The sequence below is a fragment of the Cricetulus griseus genome, chromosome 3 (genome assembly GCF_003668045.3).
Source record: "Cricetulus griseus strain 17A/GY chromosome 3, alternate assembly CriGri-PICRH-1.0, whole genome shotgun sequence".
Taxonomy (NCBI): Eukaryota; Metazoa; Chordata; class Mammalia; order Rodentia; family Cricetidae; genus Cricetulus; species Cricetulus griseus.
The window spans coordinates 82,474,982-82,493,506 of NC_048596.1; the positions used below are offsets into that span (position 1 = coordinate 82,474,982).

Genomic DNA, 18,525 nt, shown 5'->3' on the forward strand with positions numbered 1-18,525 from the left:
CAAAAAAACGGATGGTTGCTTAATCTAAACAAAATTTATTATTTTTCTTCTTTCCTTGTTCTCTTGAGGAGGGGAGGGTGCTGGAGATTGAATACAGTTTCTTGGGCATGCTAGTGCTAGCCAGGTGTTATACCATTATACCTCCACTTTCTGCTTTTTTTGTTTTTCCTTTTTTGAGACAGAGTCTGGCTGGCCTGGAACTTGCTATGTAGGGCCAGGCTGGCCTCAAGCTCCCAGAGATCTTTCCTATTTCTGATGCCCAACTGCTGGGATTAACGGAATATGTTACCACACCCACGTGTTTCTTTTTTGAACATACCTCCCTTCACACTCCAAACTTTCCTTTTTGAGTGTCTTAAATGCTGAGTTATAGGCAGGTGGCACTCTGTCCACTTGAGTGAGTGGGTGTGTTTTACTGGGTATAGACTCCATGCCCCATGCATGCTATGTAAACATTCTTTTACTGACCTACATCCTAATCAGTTCTGGAGAAAACTAATCTCTTAACTGACAGGGGAGTTTTGTTGTGCAGAACAACATTTTGTTGTGCAGAAGCTTGGGGTTTAAATTAAACTGTATTGTTTTGTTTACACTAGTTTTAAAAAAATAATTCTAGTGAATATATTACCTGGGTCTTTATATTCTGAAGGGATAGGTCCTAAAACCATGGTATATGAAATCACTAAACCAGGCAGCTTTCTCTCTGTAAAATGGAAGTAAAGATCTCTGTCTGCCCTGTTAATCTCTGTGGTATGCTTATCACCTGTGCATTATTTTTGCCAAATGCTTTAAATTATTCTAGTCATGAGGTAATAGCCACTCAAAAGCATGATGTAAGACATTCTACAGCACGTCTGACACCTAAACTATTGCTAAAGATAGTGTCATTAAAGGCATGGATGTGTTCCCAGATACTAATATAAGCTGATGCCTTTTAATATAGTCACATTGCAGTTAAGTATACAAATTTGAGCCATAACACAATATGTACTGTGATAGTATTGGGCTTATTGCTTGCTTTCAAATAATAAAGAATTAACAGGTCAATGGAAACACTGATAGAAGTTATGAATATAACACTGAGCTCTTGTTATTTTTCCTGTCATGGCAGTGCATATTGGAGTTGGAGAACCTGACTTCATTTTGGGACAGTTGTATCACCTGTCTTCAGTGCAGGCACCAGAAGTAGCCAAATCCTGGGCAGCATTGGCTAGTTGGGCTTATAGGTGGGGCAGAAAGGTGGTTGACAATGCCAGGTATGTATGTTTCAGTGTGCAGTTGATATAACACATCGCAAAATGGAAATATAAAATGATTTGGGAGAGTTTTGGTTCCTGAAATACTTGATGACTTGTTTATTTTTATAGTCAGGGAGAAGGTGTTCGTCTGTTGCCTAGAGAAAAATCTGAAGTTCAAAATCTGCTTCCAGATACTATAACTGAAGAAGAGAAAGAGAGAATATATGGTATTCTTGGACAAGCAGTATGTCGGCCAGCAGGAATTCAGGCAAGGAAAACATGATGCAGTGGTATTTTGGGGAGTAGTGCTAAGACTGCTGTTGCCACTCAATGTGTTTTTTTTTTGGTTTTTTTTGTTTTGTTTGTTTTCTTCTTTTGAGGAAATTGGCAACTTGTTTTGTTTTGTTTTGTTTGAGACAGGTTTCTCTGTGTAGTTCTGGCTGTTTTGGACCTTGCTCAGACCAGACTGGCCTCAAACTCACAGAGATCTGTATGCCTCTGCTGGGATCAAAGGTGTAGGCCGCCAATGCTGGGCTCTATAATTTGGCTCCTTTATTAAATAGTGAATGATGTTTAGGCTGTTTGTGTTGAAAATAAAAATCTCTTAAGTTTTAGTACAACATATAGTTGTCTTTTTCCCTTAGGAAAGACCATAATTTCTTCAGAAATCAAGTGGTTTCATTATGGTTCTGATGACAATAAGTGAAGTTCATTTTGTGTAAATTAACTTTCTCTTAATTACTCTTTCCATCTGAAGTTAGATTTTGGGCTGGTGTGTAGTCAGGGTAAAAGCACACTCCTAGTGTATGTGAGTGAGGCTGTGGGTTTAATCCCCAGAGCTTGGAAAATGTAAGTCTTTACAAGACTACTAGGAACTTTTAAAGCATGGCATTGCATGGGGGTCAAGCCCTTCAGCTCCCAGATTCATATGCACTGGATGCTTGTGTGTTTAACATCCATTAAATGCATTGGGGGTTTGGGAATTGGGTAGTGCTTTGCATGTGCTAGTAGGTGAGGGTTCCAATATTCTCTACCCCTGGTGATTGTGGTAAATTAGTTAAAGTGGGAAGCAGTGGACTAGGTGAATGACACAGTGTTTCCCCTCCTCTAAGTGTCCTATAAGTTCTGTAGTTATATAGCTGTTGAATATGTAGATATAGTATTCAAAGGTATGGGTTTTATTTGTAAGGCTAAATTCTGTTGACTGAGATCTGTCCTAAAAATTGTACCCATGAGTCAGTCAGTCAGTCTCTCTCTCTCTCTCTCTCTCTCCCTCTCCCTCTCTCTCTCTCTCTCTCTCTCTCTCTCTCTCTCTCTCTCTCTCTCTCTCTCTCTCTCTCTGTGTGTGTGTGTGTGTGTGTGTGTGTGTGTGTGTGTGTGTGTGTGTGTGTGTGTGTAAGTAGTGCTTCTTGTTCATGTTCTGTTCTGCTTTTTCACATGCTTTGAATAGATTATTTTTCTTCGGGCAGAATATTAATTGTAGTTTAGAAAGATTTAAAATACAGAAAACCCAAAAGTCTTTAATCTTTGCCTAAGTGCTCATAACCTTATTGGCTGCATTAGTAAGCATATTATAATGAGACACTTAATAGATGTAATGTACCATACGTGAGAAAAATGTTTACATGTAGTAATTGGAATGTTCCTTTTCACCTGAAGTATTCTATGTCCACATTTTCTTTAGGATGAAGATATAACACTTCAGATAACAGAAAGTGAAGATAATGAGGAAGATGACATGGTTGATGTTATCTGGCGACAGTTAATATCAAGCTGTCCATGGCTTTCTGAACTTGATGAAAATGCAACCGAAGGTGTTATTAAAGTGTGGCGGAAAGTTGTAGATAGAATCTTCAGCCTGTACAAACTATCTTGCAGCGCATATTTTACTTTCCTTAAACTCAACGCTGGGCAAGTAGGTAGCACAGTCTTCTAAGGAAAATTATTTGGGAGCTTTTTTACTTTAGACAAAAAGAATAATAACAATTTTTTGTTTGTTTGTTTGTTTGTTTTAATTCCCTTAATTGTTCACTTAGATTCTGTTAGATGAGGATGACCCCAGGCTCCATTTAAGTCACAGAGCAGAACAGAGCACTGATGATGTGATTGTGATGGCTACCCTGCGACTGCTCAGATTGCTGGTGAAGCATGCTGGTGAGCTCCGGCAGTATCTGGAGCATGGCTTGGAGACAACCCCTACTGCTCCATGGAGAGGTAATGGTTTAAATAAATTGCCCTCCTTAGTTAATCTGTTTGAATGGGATTGAAATAGTTTCTCTATCTTCTTTATTTGGAAATGTTAGAGAACAGCTATGCTATCCTGGACTGTTTGATGTCTCATGAAAATATCTCCTCCCACCTCATAGAGAACTGAGAGGCTAAAAGGCAGAAGCTTTTCATCATCAAAATCAGTTTTAGAGAAGGTGGTGAAAATGAGGGTAGAGGAATAACCCTTTGTCACAGTTACTTTATCTGCCTTCTTTGAGGCTTATGCTGAGCATATCATTCAATGTTTTAATTGCTCTGGACTATGATTACAATTCTACCCCAAGCAGACTTGCAATCAAGAATGATTTTGTATGGGTTTTTTACCACAGAGAGAACTTTGGAATCCTTAAGATGTGTGCTGATGCTGACATATAGATCAGGTTTTATCCTTTTGCATTCCCAAAATTCATAGGTTTTAACTCACTTTGTCTTCTCTTGAAGGAATTATTCCACAGCTTTTCTCACGCTTAAATCACCCTGAAGTGTATGTGCGCCAGAGTATTTGTAACCTCCTTTGCCGTGTGGCCCAAGATTCCCCACACCTCATACTGTATCCTGCAATAGTAGGAACCATATCACTTAGCAGTGAATCTCAGGCCTCAGGTATGCAACATTAAAATACATTTATTTATTTATTTAAGACAGCGTCTCACTGGTTCACCCTTAGTGGCCTGGTAATCACTATGTCGTACAGGCTGCTCACAGAGTACTGGTACTAAAGATATGCACTCCCTTACCCAACTAAAATATTGCTGTTTTATTTTACCAGTAAATGACAAGTTTTGTTTTTGGGTGATGTGTTCTCAAGTTAAAGGTGTATAGTATTTTATTCATAATGGTTCTGACTTACTGAAGAAGTAACTACTGTGTATGTATAATACGTGTTTTGCATGTTATTGTTACTCCTTACAATATACTAGGAATTTGACATAGAGCTGCCTAAGGGAGGGCTTCTTATTTGCTTACCATCTTCCACCAGCTTTCTTCCATTAGTTTACGGTATTTATGAACATATGTGAAAAGCTCAGCTTGTAAATATGCAGAACACCATCAACTTTAGCTTTATGCACAGCACTGTAAAGTACATTGCCTTTGTCTTCCATACCCAGTGTGTGTGTGTATATCCCTGTTGCATCCCACTGTAGGAAATAAGTTTTCTTCTGCAATCCCTACTTTACTTGGAAATATTCAAGGAGAAGAACTGCTGGTTTCTGAATGTGAAGGAAGTCCTCCTGCTTCTCAGGATAGTAACAAAGATGAACCTAAAAGTGGTTTAAATGAAGACCAGGCCATGATGCAGGATTGCTACAGCAAAATTGTAGATAAACTGTCCTCTGCCAATCCAACGATGGTTTTACAGGTACAAGAAAACTAATTTGTTTGTTTTAAAGTAGTATTCATTACAACGTCTTCCTCAAATCCTAAATCTAATATCTCCGGCCAAGCATATCAGAGAACCAAAGCTTTAAGAGTAATCAGAATTGGTCTCATTAATGTATACTGATAAGCTGCTGATGAATTTTCTGTGAAATGAGCATTACCGGTATCTGATTTGAAGCTGCTATGTGAGCATGTGGATGTGTTGTGTCTGCAGGTCCAGATGCTTGTGGCAGAGCTACGTAGGGTCACTGTGCTCTGGGATGAACTCTGGCTGGGAGTTCTGTTACAGCAGCATATGTACGTCCTGAGACGAATTCAGCAGCTGGAGGATGAGGTGAAGAGAGTACAAAACAACAACACCTTGCGCAAGTATGTCTTCACTCCTTCACTGGAAAGATGGGGCTACTGCTTTTGTCTTTTAGAGTCATTCATTGTATGTGTGTGAGTGTTTGCCTGAGCGTATATATGTGTACTATGTGTGTTCCTGGTATTCACCCAAGTCAGGAGAGAGCATTGGATCCCCTGAAACTAGAGTTAAGGATGGTTGTGAGCTGCCATTGGGTGCTGGGAACTGAATCTGGAGTCTCTGTAAGAGCAGCCAGTGCTCTTAACTGCTAAGTCATCTTTCCATTGCTCTCTCTACTCTTTTCTTTATACTGTGTTAATCAGCACAACAAAATTTATAGTCTTCACTATTTTTAATTGTATAATTGACATTAAAGTATGCTATCACAGTAAGTACTGTGCGGTCATCACCACTACTCTCTGCTAGAATCATTCCCAATCCCAGATAGGTTCTGTACCAGTAATGAATTCCATTTGCTTCAGTCCCCCCCCCCCCCAAATTACCTCTAGTTTGTTCTTTTTTCTTGCTTTATGAACTATCTTGCTTTAGATGTCTCATGGGTGGAATCCGAGTGCTTGCTTTTTTTTTTTTTTTTTTAAGATTTATTTATTTATTATGTATACAACATTCTGGTGTCTGCACACCAGAAGAGGGCACCAGATTTCATAATGGATGGTTGTGAGCCACCATGTGGTTGCTGGGAATTAAACTCAGGACCTCTGGAAGAGCAGTCAGTGCTCTTAACCTCTGAGCCATCTCTCCAGCCTGTGTTTGCCTTTGGTAACTCATTTAGCACCATGTTTTCAAGGTTTACCTTACACTGCATTGATTGGATGCTCCAGATTAAAACATTTTATCATGTATATTGTCAGAGGACAATTTATGGGAGTTGAATTTTTCCTTTTACCAAGTTGGTCTTGGAGACAAAATTTTGGATTTTTAAGTTTAGTAGCAAATACCCTTACTGGTTGAGCCATTGTGTTAGCCCTCCTGAACCAGGTTTTACTGTTCTGTTAGTAGAGACTTGTTTTTAGTTATGTGAACAATGCTGCTCTGAGCATTGGTGTGCAATATCTTACCAAGTCCTTGCTTTGTATTATTTTGTTTGAGATGCGGTAGATTTGCTGACCAATGTGATTATCTTGTTAAACCTAGGAGTTTTTTCCACAATGATTGTGCCATTTTATGTTCCAACTTTCATTGCATGAGTATTCTGGATTTCCCCTATCCTTGTCAACATTTAATTGTATGTGTGTATGTATATATGATGCATGGTGTGTGTGTATGCATGCCATGGCCTTTCTGTAGAGGTCAGAGGACCACCGTAGGTTTTGGGCCTCTTTTTGCATCTTATTTAAGGCAGAATCTCTACTTTTTGTTTTGTCTTTTTTAATTTCCTTCTGCTGTGTGTATGAGGCTACTTGACCCATGAACTTCTGGGGATTCTCCTTTCTCTGCCTTGCATCTCCCTATCATGTGTTGTGAATGCAACCCTCTCACAACTTCATCTGTCTTTTTACATGACTTCTGAGCATTTTAATTCAGCTCCTCAATGCTTGTGTAACAAATTTTTACCTACTGAGCCATTTACTTAGCTTACACTTGGTAGTTTTCTGAGATTTTTGTTCATAATTCTCATGGATACTAAGTTGTATCTCATTGTAGTTCTAATTTTCGTTTTCCTTAACCACTAATAATGTCTAGCTTCTTTTTGTGTCTTAATTGATGAGTATATATCTTTGCAGAATGTTGAATTAAGTTGTTTTGTTGTTGATGTAGGATTTTTTTTTTTTTTTTAAAGAAAAACATTCTGGGAATTCCTTGGTAGATACATAATTTGCAAACATTTGTCTCAGTTTGAATAGTCTGTTTAGTCTGTATGGTGCTTTATTCAATTAAATCTAATGTAAGGAGCCCATTCCCTTATGCTTTCTATCAGAAGTTTGGTAGTCTTCACTTCTGCATCTGGGTCCATTTTGTGTTGCTTTTGTTTATGTACATCCTGAGATCCCTTTCCCCAACACAATTGAAAAGCAAAGCTACTTCTTATTTATTGAATTTTCTTCACATTGTTACATAAGTTATTTGCCTGTTTTTTTTTATATTATTTACTTAATACTTGATACATGTAAATTGTCTCCTATTTATGTAAAACTTTAATAATAAGGTTTCTGAATGAAAATGTCTTTGGTTAGAGAAGAGAAAATCGCCATCATGCGAGAGAAGCACACAGCGTTGATGAAACCTATTGTGTTTGCTTTGGAGCATGTTCGGAGCATCACTGCTGCCCCAGCAGAGACACCTCATGAAAAGTGGTTTCAGGATAACTATGGTGATGCCATTGACAATGCCCTAGAAAAACTAAAGACCCCATCAAATCCTGCCAAGCCTGGAAGCAGCTGGATTCCATTTAAAGAGGTACAAAGTAGTTGTAAAAGAGCTGTGAGCCTGGAAAGTTCCCCCTGAGACACAAACTTAAAATAGTTGTACTCTCTATGGAACATGAGGAAAGGTTTTGTAATAAACCTGAGGGTATCTTGTGATTGTTTGCTGATAAAGACAGTGAAGATTTTTTTTTTTTTTTTTTTTTTTAATCATTTTGACAATTTGGAGACTGGAAGACAGGAAGGCTGGCAAATACTATCTATACCTGTATGTACCAGATATTTTTGTAAGTCTAGCTGTTGTGTATTCTTATAGGAGATTGAATTTTTAGACTGTGTAGTTTTTAAGGGAAGAAGTAGGCATTTGGAAGAAGTAGGCATTTCTAATAGTTTTAGGTTTAGCATCACTGATCTGCAAAAAAGAGGAGGAGGAGAAGTAATGCTCAGATTTTTTTTTTCAGTTAGTGAGTTACAGTAAGATAAATGCTAAAAATCCTCTTCTTCCTCCTCCCCCCCCCTTTTTTTTTTTCCTTTTTGAGACAGGGTTTCTCTGTGGCTTTGGAGGCTGTCCTGGAACTAGCTCTTGTAAATCAGGTTGGTCTCCAACTCACAGAGATCCACCTATCTCTGCTTCCGTATGCTGGTATTAAAGGCATGTGCCACTACCACCTAGCCTCTTAGGTGTATAACTCACAATACTGGTTCCCAGAAGAAGGGGTCGGATCCTCTGGAACTTGAGTTACAAACAATTATGAACTGTCATGTGGGTAGTGGGAATGGTCCTCTGGATGAATAGTCAGTGCTTGTAACCACTGAGCAATCAGCCTTTAATTATCAGTATTAATTCTAAAATCATTAGAACTTTGAAGTCAACACCCTGAATGATTAAAATGGATTTAATATTTATTTGATCTCTTTTGTAATCAGTATAGCAATGTAATTTGCTGATTGAAATGATTTGATATCTGAGAATCTTTTTCTTGCTCTCCTTGATTCTATTTTCTCTATGGTCTTTCCCTTTCATAGCAGTGGTACCATCAGTCACAAGACCTCTTTGTGTCATACTTTTGCTTTTTCTGACACTTACGGTTTAACTGGGTTCTTTGTTGAGCTTTACTACCATGAAAAACAAAAGACACAAATCTAATCAGACTAGGAACAATAGTATATACAGCATCAGTAAATGAAAACGGCTAACTCACTGGCGTGGTGGTATACTCCTTATTCCTAGCACTTGGGAGGCAGAGGCAGGCAGGATCTCTTGAGTGAGGCCAGCCTGCTCTACACAGTGAGTTCCAGTTCCAGGACAGCCAGAACTACATAGAGAGCACCTGTCTGAAAAACCAAAAAGAGAAAGGAAAACTTCTAATTCTTGAGGAAATCTCCTAAAGTACTAGACAAGAAAATAAACATAAACTATGGTGTTTCTTAGATATGCCCAGCCTTTTTATTAGGTAGAACCAGATTTCTGTGGTTCAAGACCAGTTTCTTTCTTTTTGTTACTAAAGATTAAAAAACCTAGAGGTGATGCAATACCTTTAAAGTTGTGTATGAAATAAATCACTGACAAAATTTTTTTTAAGATGATAATTTGCTTTTTTGTGTCATTGGCTATCAAACTCAGTATGCTAGGTGAGCACTCTACATTCCTGAATCTCCATTCTTTCCATCCATGCTCCATGTTTGGCTAAACAATGGTCTGTTTATGTGCCAGTTTATCTGTTGTTGTCACTTGATTATTGTGAGATTTTCCAGTTTCTTTAATTTTATAAACAAAGCTTATTGAAGATTACTCTGAAAGTTTATTTATTATCATTGTTTGTTGATCCAGATACACATTAGCTCCAAACAAGGGTAGAGCTATGTTTGATACTTTGTTCCCTGGGAATAGATCTGTGCATGATACATTCATTGTTCAAAGGGTTAGAGCTCTAAACCGTTACTTCTGTTAAAATGTCTATTGTGCTTTGTTTAGTTTTGTACAGCATCTTAGAAACTGGCTTCGTGATTGAGCTGTATTTTTTCTTTTAGCTTCATGTCAGTAATTTTGTAGGTGGTGTCCCAAGGCTTTATCTGCTTTTATACTATGGCAAGGACTGATTGATTTGTTCTGGCATTGCTGAGGGTTACTCAATAGCACCATAGTGATCCTCTGTGGAATTTTTTTCCCATCTCCTCTGATTTTCTTGCTTTACTTGGCAGAAAAGTAGTAATCTATATACAACATATTAGCACAGTACTATCTGTTTCAAGGGTGGTCCACATCCCTAGCGTCAAATTAAACATAGGGACTAGAACATCGGGTATTTATGGGGTGTTTGATTTAACTTTATGTCAAATGCAAAATGTTCTACCAGAATGCATACTTGCTTTTCCACCTTATGAACATAGATAATGCTGAGTTTGCAACAGAGAGCGCAGAAACGTGCAAGCTACATCTTGCGTCTTGATGAGATCAGTCCTTGGTTGGCTGCCATGACTAACACTGAAATCGCACTTCCTGGTGAAGTCTCAGCTAGAGATACTGTGACGATTCACAGTGTGGGTGGAACCATTACCATCTTACCAACTAAAACCAAGCCCAAGAAACTCCTCTTTCTCGGCTCAGATGGGAAGAGCTATCCTTACCTTTTCAAAGGTACAGTTAGAGCTAATTCATGTTTTTAAGACAACCGTGATTGTTAATTGTGTGTGTGTGGTGTGTGTGTGTGTGTGTGTGTGTGTGTGTTTTATATGTGTCCATGTGAGTTTGCATGCACACTAGGATAAGCCTTTTATAGATGAAATTCTGTATTTCTTATGTCCTGTGTGATTTTGAATGACAGTGGTTAGCTGCATGTCACAGTATTTTACCCTCTGCACCTTGCTGACCAACTTAGTACAACTCAATGTTAATAACTAGTGCTAATACCACGGAATAGAATTTGTTGATTTCTTAGTCTGCCTTCCGTGTTTTTTCCTGACTGAAAATACAGGAAGTGCTGTTGTACTCCTAGACCTGTTTCTTACCCATCCTGCTAATTTTGATATTGTTTTCATAGGACTAGAGGATTTACACCTGGACGAGAGAATCATGCAGTTCTTATCTATTGTAAACACCATGTTTGCTACAATTAACCGGCAGGAAACACCCCGCTTCCATGCACGGCACTATTCAGTAACACCACTGGGAACAAGATCAGGGCTGATCCAGTGGGTGGATGGAGCCACACCATTGTTTGGTCTTTACAAACGATGGCAACAGCGGGAAGCTGCCTTACAAGCACAAAAGGTTGGGTAAAATTCAAGTGCACCTGTATTTTTACTGGGCTATATATAACAATTGTGAATCAGGACATTCTTGGTGACTATGTGAAGTCAAGCATGTTTGCATGCTTGTAATGGGTTAGCTTGTAGTGGTGGGGCGCCTTAATGAATAGTAAAGTTTTAAGATGTATAGTTGCTAATTGCTCAGAAGTTTGATGTTTCATATCTTAAATGCTCTTATGAGCATTTAAATTAAATTTTTAAATAATAAACCTTGAAACCCAGATTATTTTCAGTATTTAAATAGGAAAGTTTTAAAATTGGCTTATTTGATCATGAATGTCCTATTTTGTACCTGTGAATTTTATCGTTTGATTCAGACTAAGAGTTTTAATTTCTTAGACAAGTACCAGGGCAGTTTATATGCCAAGCAGCAGAACTGAGTGGGGTCCCAGTTTAGTCAAGAACACTGTTCAGGCAGCTATTAAGAGCTGTTGGCGCAGGAAAGAGCTTTTCTTTGCCTGCTTTTTTAAATTTTTACTTATTTATTTTTGTGGTTCTTGGACATCTAATTCTATGGCCCTGAGAATGCTAAACCCTCCTGGACATTTAGCCCGGGAAGTCAAGTTTTAAAAATAAGCACAGGCTTGTAAATACAGTTATTGAAGAGTAAGCTAAAGATAGGAACTAGAGGGACTGTCTGAACTTTGGAACATGTTTCTTAATAGCTGTGTTTATTTCATATTGAGTAAATCAACAGTGTAGACTGAAAATATGCACGGATGGATTATGCCTTTAAAAATGAATTGTGTTTATATATATATATATATATATATATATATATATATATATTTTATGTCAGACTTTAAAAATGCTTTATATTTTTGTCTTTCCTCAATTAAAACTAATCTTTAAAAAAATTTTTTTTAAGGCCCAAGATTCCTATCAAACTCCTCAGAATCCCAGCATTGTACCTCGTCCTAGTGAACTTTACTATAGTAAAATTGGCCCTGCTTTGAAAATAGTTGGCCTTAGTCTGGATGTGTCAAGGAGAGATTGGCCCCTGCATGTGATGAAGGCAGTGTTGGAGGAGTTAATGGAGGCCACGCCCCCAAACCTCTTGGCTAAAGAGCTCTGGTCATCTTGCACTACTCCTGATGAGTGGTGGAGAGTCACACAGGTACGTGGTACTTGGGGTTAGGCGTCACCATTGTTACTCTGGCCTTGATCTGATCCTCTTTGTCAGTCTTTCTGGTCTTTTCTCTTTCTTCCAGAGTTTATAGTCGAGTCCTGTACTTGAGTGTTACTTGAGAGTTATAAAAGTATGGCTATGACTGTGAGGGAAGGGTGGAAGGGATGATGGATGAAATTAAAAGGTGAATATTGAAAGAGCTGAAGTTCTTTATTTTAAAAGAAATGGGGCTTGGGATGGTCATGGACCCTAGTACTCGGGAGACAGAGGCAGGCCCATGATCTATATGTTCATGGTCAGACTGGTCTGCATAGAGAGTTTCAGGCTAACCAGGGCTACATAGTGAGACCTTGTCTCAGGGAAAAACAAAAACAAAAAAACCCACAGCATTCCTGGGGCTGGTGATGGGGCTTAGTGGCTAGGAGTATGTACTGCTCTTTTAGGAGACCCAAGTTTTGTTCCCATCACCAATGTCAAGGTGTTCACAACTGCCTTTTCTGACTCTGGGGGATTTGATGCCCTTGTATGGCCTTCTTTGGTCTGCACTAATGTGTGCATCCACACATAGACATAATTATAAATTAAACTAAATCTTTAAAAACAATAGCTCCCTTCCCAAGCATGCCTCTCATAGTATAGAGCATGGGCAGCCATGTGCAGCAGTCTTAAGGAATGCTTTGTGGTAATTGGTTTAGTGTAGAAGAAGGGTGTAGGATTATGGAATTATATTTATTTTAGATTATCTAGACTCTGGAGGAAGATTGGCTTATAATGTTCACCTGCTCCCTTCTCCTCTTTAGTCCTATGCAAGATCTACTGCTGTCATGTCTATGGTTGGCTATATAATTGGCCTTGGAGACAGACATCTGGATAATGTCCTCATAGATATGACAACTGGAGAAGTAGTTCACATAGATTATAATGTTTGCTTTGAAAAAGGTAAGAGAAAATGGGCTTTTGTATTTATTTGAGGGTGTTTTTTTTTTTTTTTTTTTGGTTTTAAGGGCAAAAATATAATTACTTATCTTTTCAAGGTAAAAGCCTTAGAGTTCCTGAGAAAGTGCCTTTTCGAATGACACAAAACATTGAAACAGCACTGGGTGTAACTGGAGTAGAAGGTGTTTTTAGGCTTTCCTGTGAGCAGGTATGCCTTTTCTATTTTGCCCTGTAGCATAAACTGTTTAATGAGTAAAATCCATGGGATGAAGTCATAAAACATTTTCATGTTGAAACTTGAGTTTACTAAAAATACTTCTAAAAATAGGTTCTCCACATCATGCGGAGAGGCAGGGAGACTCTGCTGACGCTCTTGGAGGCTTTTGTGTATGATCCCCTGGTGGATTGGACAGCTGGCGGTGAGGCGGGGTTTGCAGGTGCTGTCTATGGTGGAGGTGGCCAGCAAGCTGAGAGCAAGCAGAGCAAGCGAGAGATGGAACGTGAGATTACCCGCAGCCTCTTTTCTTCCAGAGTCGCTGAGATTAAGGTAAAGCCTAGGGCTGTCATATCACTGTCAGCTTTTTAACAGAGCAAATGTACATAAGGGTTGAGTGTGTTAGGGCTGTTAGGGCTTCTCTGAGTATGAGGATTCCCTATCATCTCTGTTAGGCTGTCCTCCCACACAGGCACACTTAGACTCCTTGGAGTTAGGGTAATATGTTTCACCAGCAAACACTTTGTTTCTGATTGAATAATTGAATAGCTTTCCTTCACTTTCAGTAGTCACAGATCTCAGGCTTATTTTCTGTGGCCTGTGAATCTGTCCAGTTATTGCTAGGTAAATGTGAATGTATCAAGTGTCTTTGTAAAATGGAGGCATTGCCACAAACCCAGTTTCTACTTGGCATAATAGGTAAAAACAAACACCCAGGTGTAGCAACTTTTGAAGTTCATCTAATAGGTGACACAGTGGAGCCTCTGACACTGGCTCTTCATCTTTGCTAATCACAACCCTCTTTCCAGGTGAACTGGTTTAAGAATCGGGATGAGATGCTGGTTGTGCTTCCCAAGCTGGACAACAGCTTAGATGAATACCTGAGCCTCCAGGAGCAGCTGACAGATGTTGAAAAACTGCAGGGCAAACTTCTGGAGGAAATAGAATTTCTAGAAGGAGCTGAAGGAGTGGACCATCCATCTCGTACTCTGCAACACAGGTTTAAAATAATTGCTTTGTACTTCTCAGTATATGCTGCTAATGGAGAATTTTTGTATTTGTGTAAATATTTGTGTAGTGGCAATTATTTCATCAGATTTTTTTTGAGCTTAACAAAAGCATACAGGAACTAGAAAGATGGCTCAGCAATTAAGAGCACTGGCTGATCTTACCGAGGACCTGGGCTCAGTTCCCAACACCTCCATGGTGTATGGTGTCTCGCATAAATCCAGTTCTAGGTGATCCAGTCCTCTCCTTTACGTCCATGGGCTCTTGCACATAAACTTCATGTAGACACACATGTGAAAGTAGTAAGTAAATAAATCCTTAAAAAGCATACAAACTAGAGGCATCCAAGTGAGTGAACCTTACACAGCAGGTACCCCCAATAGTTGAATGTGTAAGTGCCTAGCATTGCTAGAAGCTCTCAGACTACAAAGATCCAGCAATTGTCCTTCAAGGAATCTCAAACTTGGCATGTCTGTTAGAGTTTATTTAAAATGTATTGTGAGCATAGTTGAGATAATGGCAGGGTTGGAACAAACCAGAAGAGGAAGAGGACATTTGAATAGGGCCCCTTGAGATTTCAAAGGTGTTAGCTAGGTGCTGGTGGTGCATGCACTGAGGAGGCAGAGAAGTAAGTTTCTGGACAGTCAGGGCTACACAGAGAACCCCCCTGCCCCCCCTCCCCACAGACACACACACTAGTCCAAGTTTCCAAAAAGTCCAGCCTTTACTAGATAAAAGAAAGAGCAGCAAATGATCTTTGGCTTTGGTTTCCTGATTAGATATTCTGAGCATACTCAACTACAGACTCAGCAAAGAGCTGTTCAGGAAGCAATCCAGGTGAAGCTGAATGAGTTTGAACAATGGATAACACATTATCAAGCTGCATTCAATAATTTAGAAGCAACCCAGCTTGCAAGTTTACTTCAGGAGATAAGCACACAGATGGACCTTGGTATGTCAGCATGTGGTTTCTGTCATTGTATGTTTCGAGGATGGGAGTCTAATCAATGAATACTGAATTTGAAAGTGGTTTCTTTGTGACTTTCTTACTATAAGGTCCCCCAAGTTATGTACCAGCAACAGCCTTTCTACAGAATGCTGGCCAGGCCCACCTTATCAGCCAGTGTGAGCAACTGGAGGGGGAAGTTGGCGCTCTTCTGCAGCAGAGGCGTTCTGTGCTCCGGGGCTGTCTGGAACAGCTGCATCACTATGCAACCGTTGCTCTGCAGTATCCAAAAGCCATATTTCAGAAACATCGAATTGAACAATGGAAGGCCTGGATGGAAGAGCTCATCTGCAATACCACAGTAGAGCGTTGTCAAGAACTTTATAGGAAGTAAGTTGAAGACATCTCATTCTCTTCGTTTCACACTGAGGGAAGCAGAGTATTGTTGTAAGTTACTGTCTTTGTTAGGGCTTCTTTCTCTTGCTATGATAAAGACTATAGCCAAAAGCAACTCAGGGAAAAAGTATTTTATCTTACAGCTTATAGTCCAGCACAAAGGGAAGTGAGGGTAGGAGATCAAGGCAGTAAACCTAGAGGCAGGAACTGATACAGAGACTATAAAGGAAGGTTGCTTACTGCTTTTCTTGCTTTCTTATATAACTCATCCACCTGCCTATGGGTGACACCATTTCTCTTAGGCTGTGCTCTCCCACAAAAATTAATCCTTTAGCAAGAAAATGCTTTACGGACTTGCTTACAGGCAAAATAGTAGAGGCATTTTTCTCAATGGAGGTTGCTCTTCCCAAATATGTCTAGGTTTATATTAAGTTGACAAAAACCAACCAGCACAGTTGCATTTTTTTTTCTAAGAAATAGTTAATAAATTTGAGTCAAGTTCCTTTTGTTTTTGTTTCTTTTCTTTTCTTTTAAGCCTTTCTCTTTGAGGCAGTTTGTCCTTTATCAGCCTTCCAAGCTGAGATTACAGGTTCATGCTATCACCCCCAGATAATTTTGTTTAAGAGGATGCTTATTGCAAGTCTGAGGCCAGACTGGTCCATAAGGGCAGACTGACTCAAATACTAAGGGCTTGGGTGTGATTCAGTGTTTTAAATATGGCACATGCAAGGCTTTGGATTCCATTCCTACAGTACTGCCTAGAGATAAAGATGATAGAATGCAATATTCTCATATATTTTGCAGTGTGAATGTTATTTGCAAGTAGGAGAATAATATAAGCACACATGTGCTTTATTTTTATAGATATGAAATACAGTATGCTCCTCAGCCGCCTCCAACAGTGTGTCAGTTTATCACTGCCACTGAAATGACCCTTCAGCGGTATGCAGCAGACATAAACAGCAGACTGATTAGACAAGTGGAACGCTTGAAACAAGAAGCTGTTACCGTGCCAGTTTGTGAAGATCAGTTGAAAGAAATTGAGCGTTGCATTAAAGTTTTCCTTCATGAGAATGGAGAAGAAGGATCTCTGAGTCTAGCAAGTGTCATTATTTCTGCCCTTTGTACTCTTACAAGGTGAGCTAGCATGCTTCATACCAGATCATTTTTTTTTTTGTTTGTTTTAATCCCAAATTTAAAATACTATTAGTTTGGGCCTGTGTTGGAGTTACTTTCTTTCAGATTTTAACTCTATTCTATAACACTTAATCAGATCTGTTTTCATTGTCCACATAGGCGCAATCTTATGATGGAAGGTGCAGCCTCAAGTGCTGGGGAACAGCTGGTTGATCTGACATCCCGGGATGGAGCCTGGTTCCTGGAGGAGCTGTGTAGTATGAGTGGAAATGTCACCTGCTTGGTACAGTTATTGAAGCAGTGCCACCTGGTACCACAGGACTTGGATATTCCCAACCCAGTGGAAGCATCTGAGGCTGTTCATTTAGCCAATGGAGTATATACATCCCTGCAGGTGAACACTTATGTTTTATAAGTTTGGGTTGGGAACATAGTTCAGTTGGTAGAGTGCTTACTTAGCATTTGTAAAATGCTGGGTTTCATTCGTAGAACCATGTAACCAAGAGTGGTGGCACATGCCTGTAATCCCAGTATTCAGGAAGTAGAGACAGGAAGATCAGAAAGTTAAGGTCATCCTCAACTAGGTCTTAAAATAACAACTTCAACAAACAACCCAGCAGCAAAACAGGTCATAGGGAAAGACAAGACCCTGAGTTTCTAAGTTGAAGTTAGATAAGAAACATTGTGTACTTAGGTTCTTAATCCAGAAGAGCAATTTGAATGAATTTTGCTTAATCAGTTATTTAAAATTTTGCCATGGCTACATGTGTGCGCATAAAGCAAGGAATGGGGGAGGTTTGTGGTTAATTCAACAGTTCAGTGTTGCTTAAGCACCCATTTAAAATAAGAATCAGGGTGTGATTTTGTATAAATTGGTTTTTTGGTTTTTTTGAGACAGGGTCTCATACAGTTCTGGCAGGTCTAGATTTCACCATGTAGCCCAAGCTGGCCTGGAACTCCTGCCTCTGCTTCCTAATCCCAAGGGCTAGGATTAAAGGTGTGTACTACCGTATCAGCCTAATGTTTTTTTGTTTGTTTGTTTTTAATTTGGGGCTTTTTGGAGGCAGGGTCTCTCTTTGTAGCCCGGGTTAGTCTACTTTTTCCATGTAGTCTTATCTCAAATTTATGGCAACCCTCAATCTTGCAGCAATCTCTCTGGCTCTGCTTCATGAGTGCTAAGGTTATAGGTGTGTGCCACAATGCCCTGTATGAGTTGGTTTTAATTTATAGGACTGCATTATTAAATGTATAACTTACCTAAAGTTAGGAGAAGCATTAAAATGTATATTCCCCTTTATAGGAGTTAAATTCAAATTTCCGGCAAATCATATTCCCAGAAGCACTTAGATGTTTGATGAAAGGGGAGTGTACATTAGAAAGTATGCTCCATGAGCTAGACGGTCTCATTGAGCAGACAACTGACGGAGTTCCTCTACAGACTTTAGTTGAGTCGCTTCAAGCCTACTTACGAAACACAGCCATGGGACTTGAAGAAGAAACTCATGCTCATTATATCGATGTTGCCAGGTAAGTGTGCTAGCCAGCTGGCAGATCAGTAGTGACACATTCGTGTAATACCAGGGTTTTGGTGACTCAAGCAAGAACATGGCCAGTTTGAGTCATACGGTCATAATAAAAAGAGAGGTGTATAGGAGGTAGTCAGGAAATAAGATTCTGAGCTCTAACCTAATTAAATGTACTTTTAATTTTTAGGGCAAATCTGATTACTAATACATGCAAGTTCATTACTTTATAATAATTATAGATTTTTTTAGATTGTCTGCAGTCCTGTGCAAGCTCATCTCTTGTCTGACCTTACTTGCATGCTTATAGC

The 18,525-nt window shown here is 39.3% G+C and overlaps 1 protein-coding gene across 1 annotated transcript in view; it reads left to right on the plus strand.

Annotated features, from left to right (window-relative positions):
* Positions 1-18,525, plus strand: part of Smg1 (SMG1 nonsense mediated mRNA decay associated PI3K related kinase) — a 103,555-nt gene that overhangs the window by 66,945 nt on the left and 18,085 nt on the right. Inside the window, 20 exon segments of the mRNA XM_027410155.2 lie at positions 1,112-1,256; positions 1,368-1,506; positions 2,923-3,153; positions 3,275-3,452; positions 3,948-4,109; positions 4,652-4,866; positions 5,101-5,255; positions 7,428-7,650; positions 10,008-10,254; positions 10,658-10,887; positions 11,794-12,042; positions 12,855-12,993; positions 13,089-13,198; positions 13,319-13,537; positions 14,014-14,204; positions 14,992-15,164; positions 15,269-15,548; positions 16,419-16,691; positions 16,851-17,085; positions 17,992-18,218. Coding sequence (XP_027265956.2) covers positions 1,112-1,256; positions 1,368-1,506; positions 2,923-3,153; positions 3,275-3,452; positions 3,948-4,109; positions 4,652-4,866; positions 5,101-5,255; positions 7,428-7,650; positions 10,008-10,254; positions 10,658-10,887; positions 11,794-12,042; positions 12,855-12,993; positions 13,089-13,198; positions 13,319-13,537; positions 14,014-14,204; positions 14,992-15,164; positions 15,269-15,548; positions 16,419-16,691; positions 16,851-17,085; positions 17,992-18,218 — 4,021 coding nt within the window.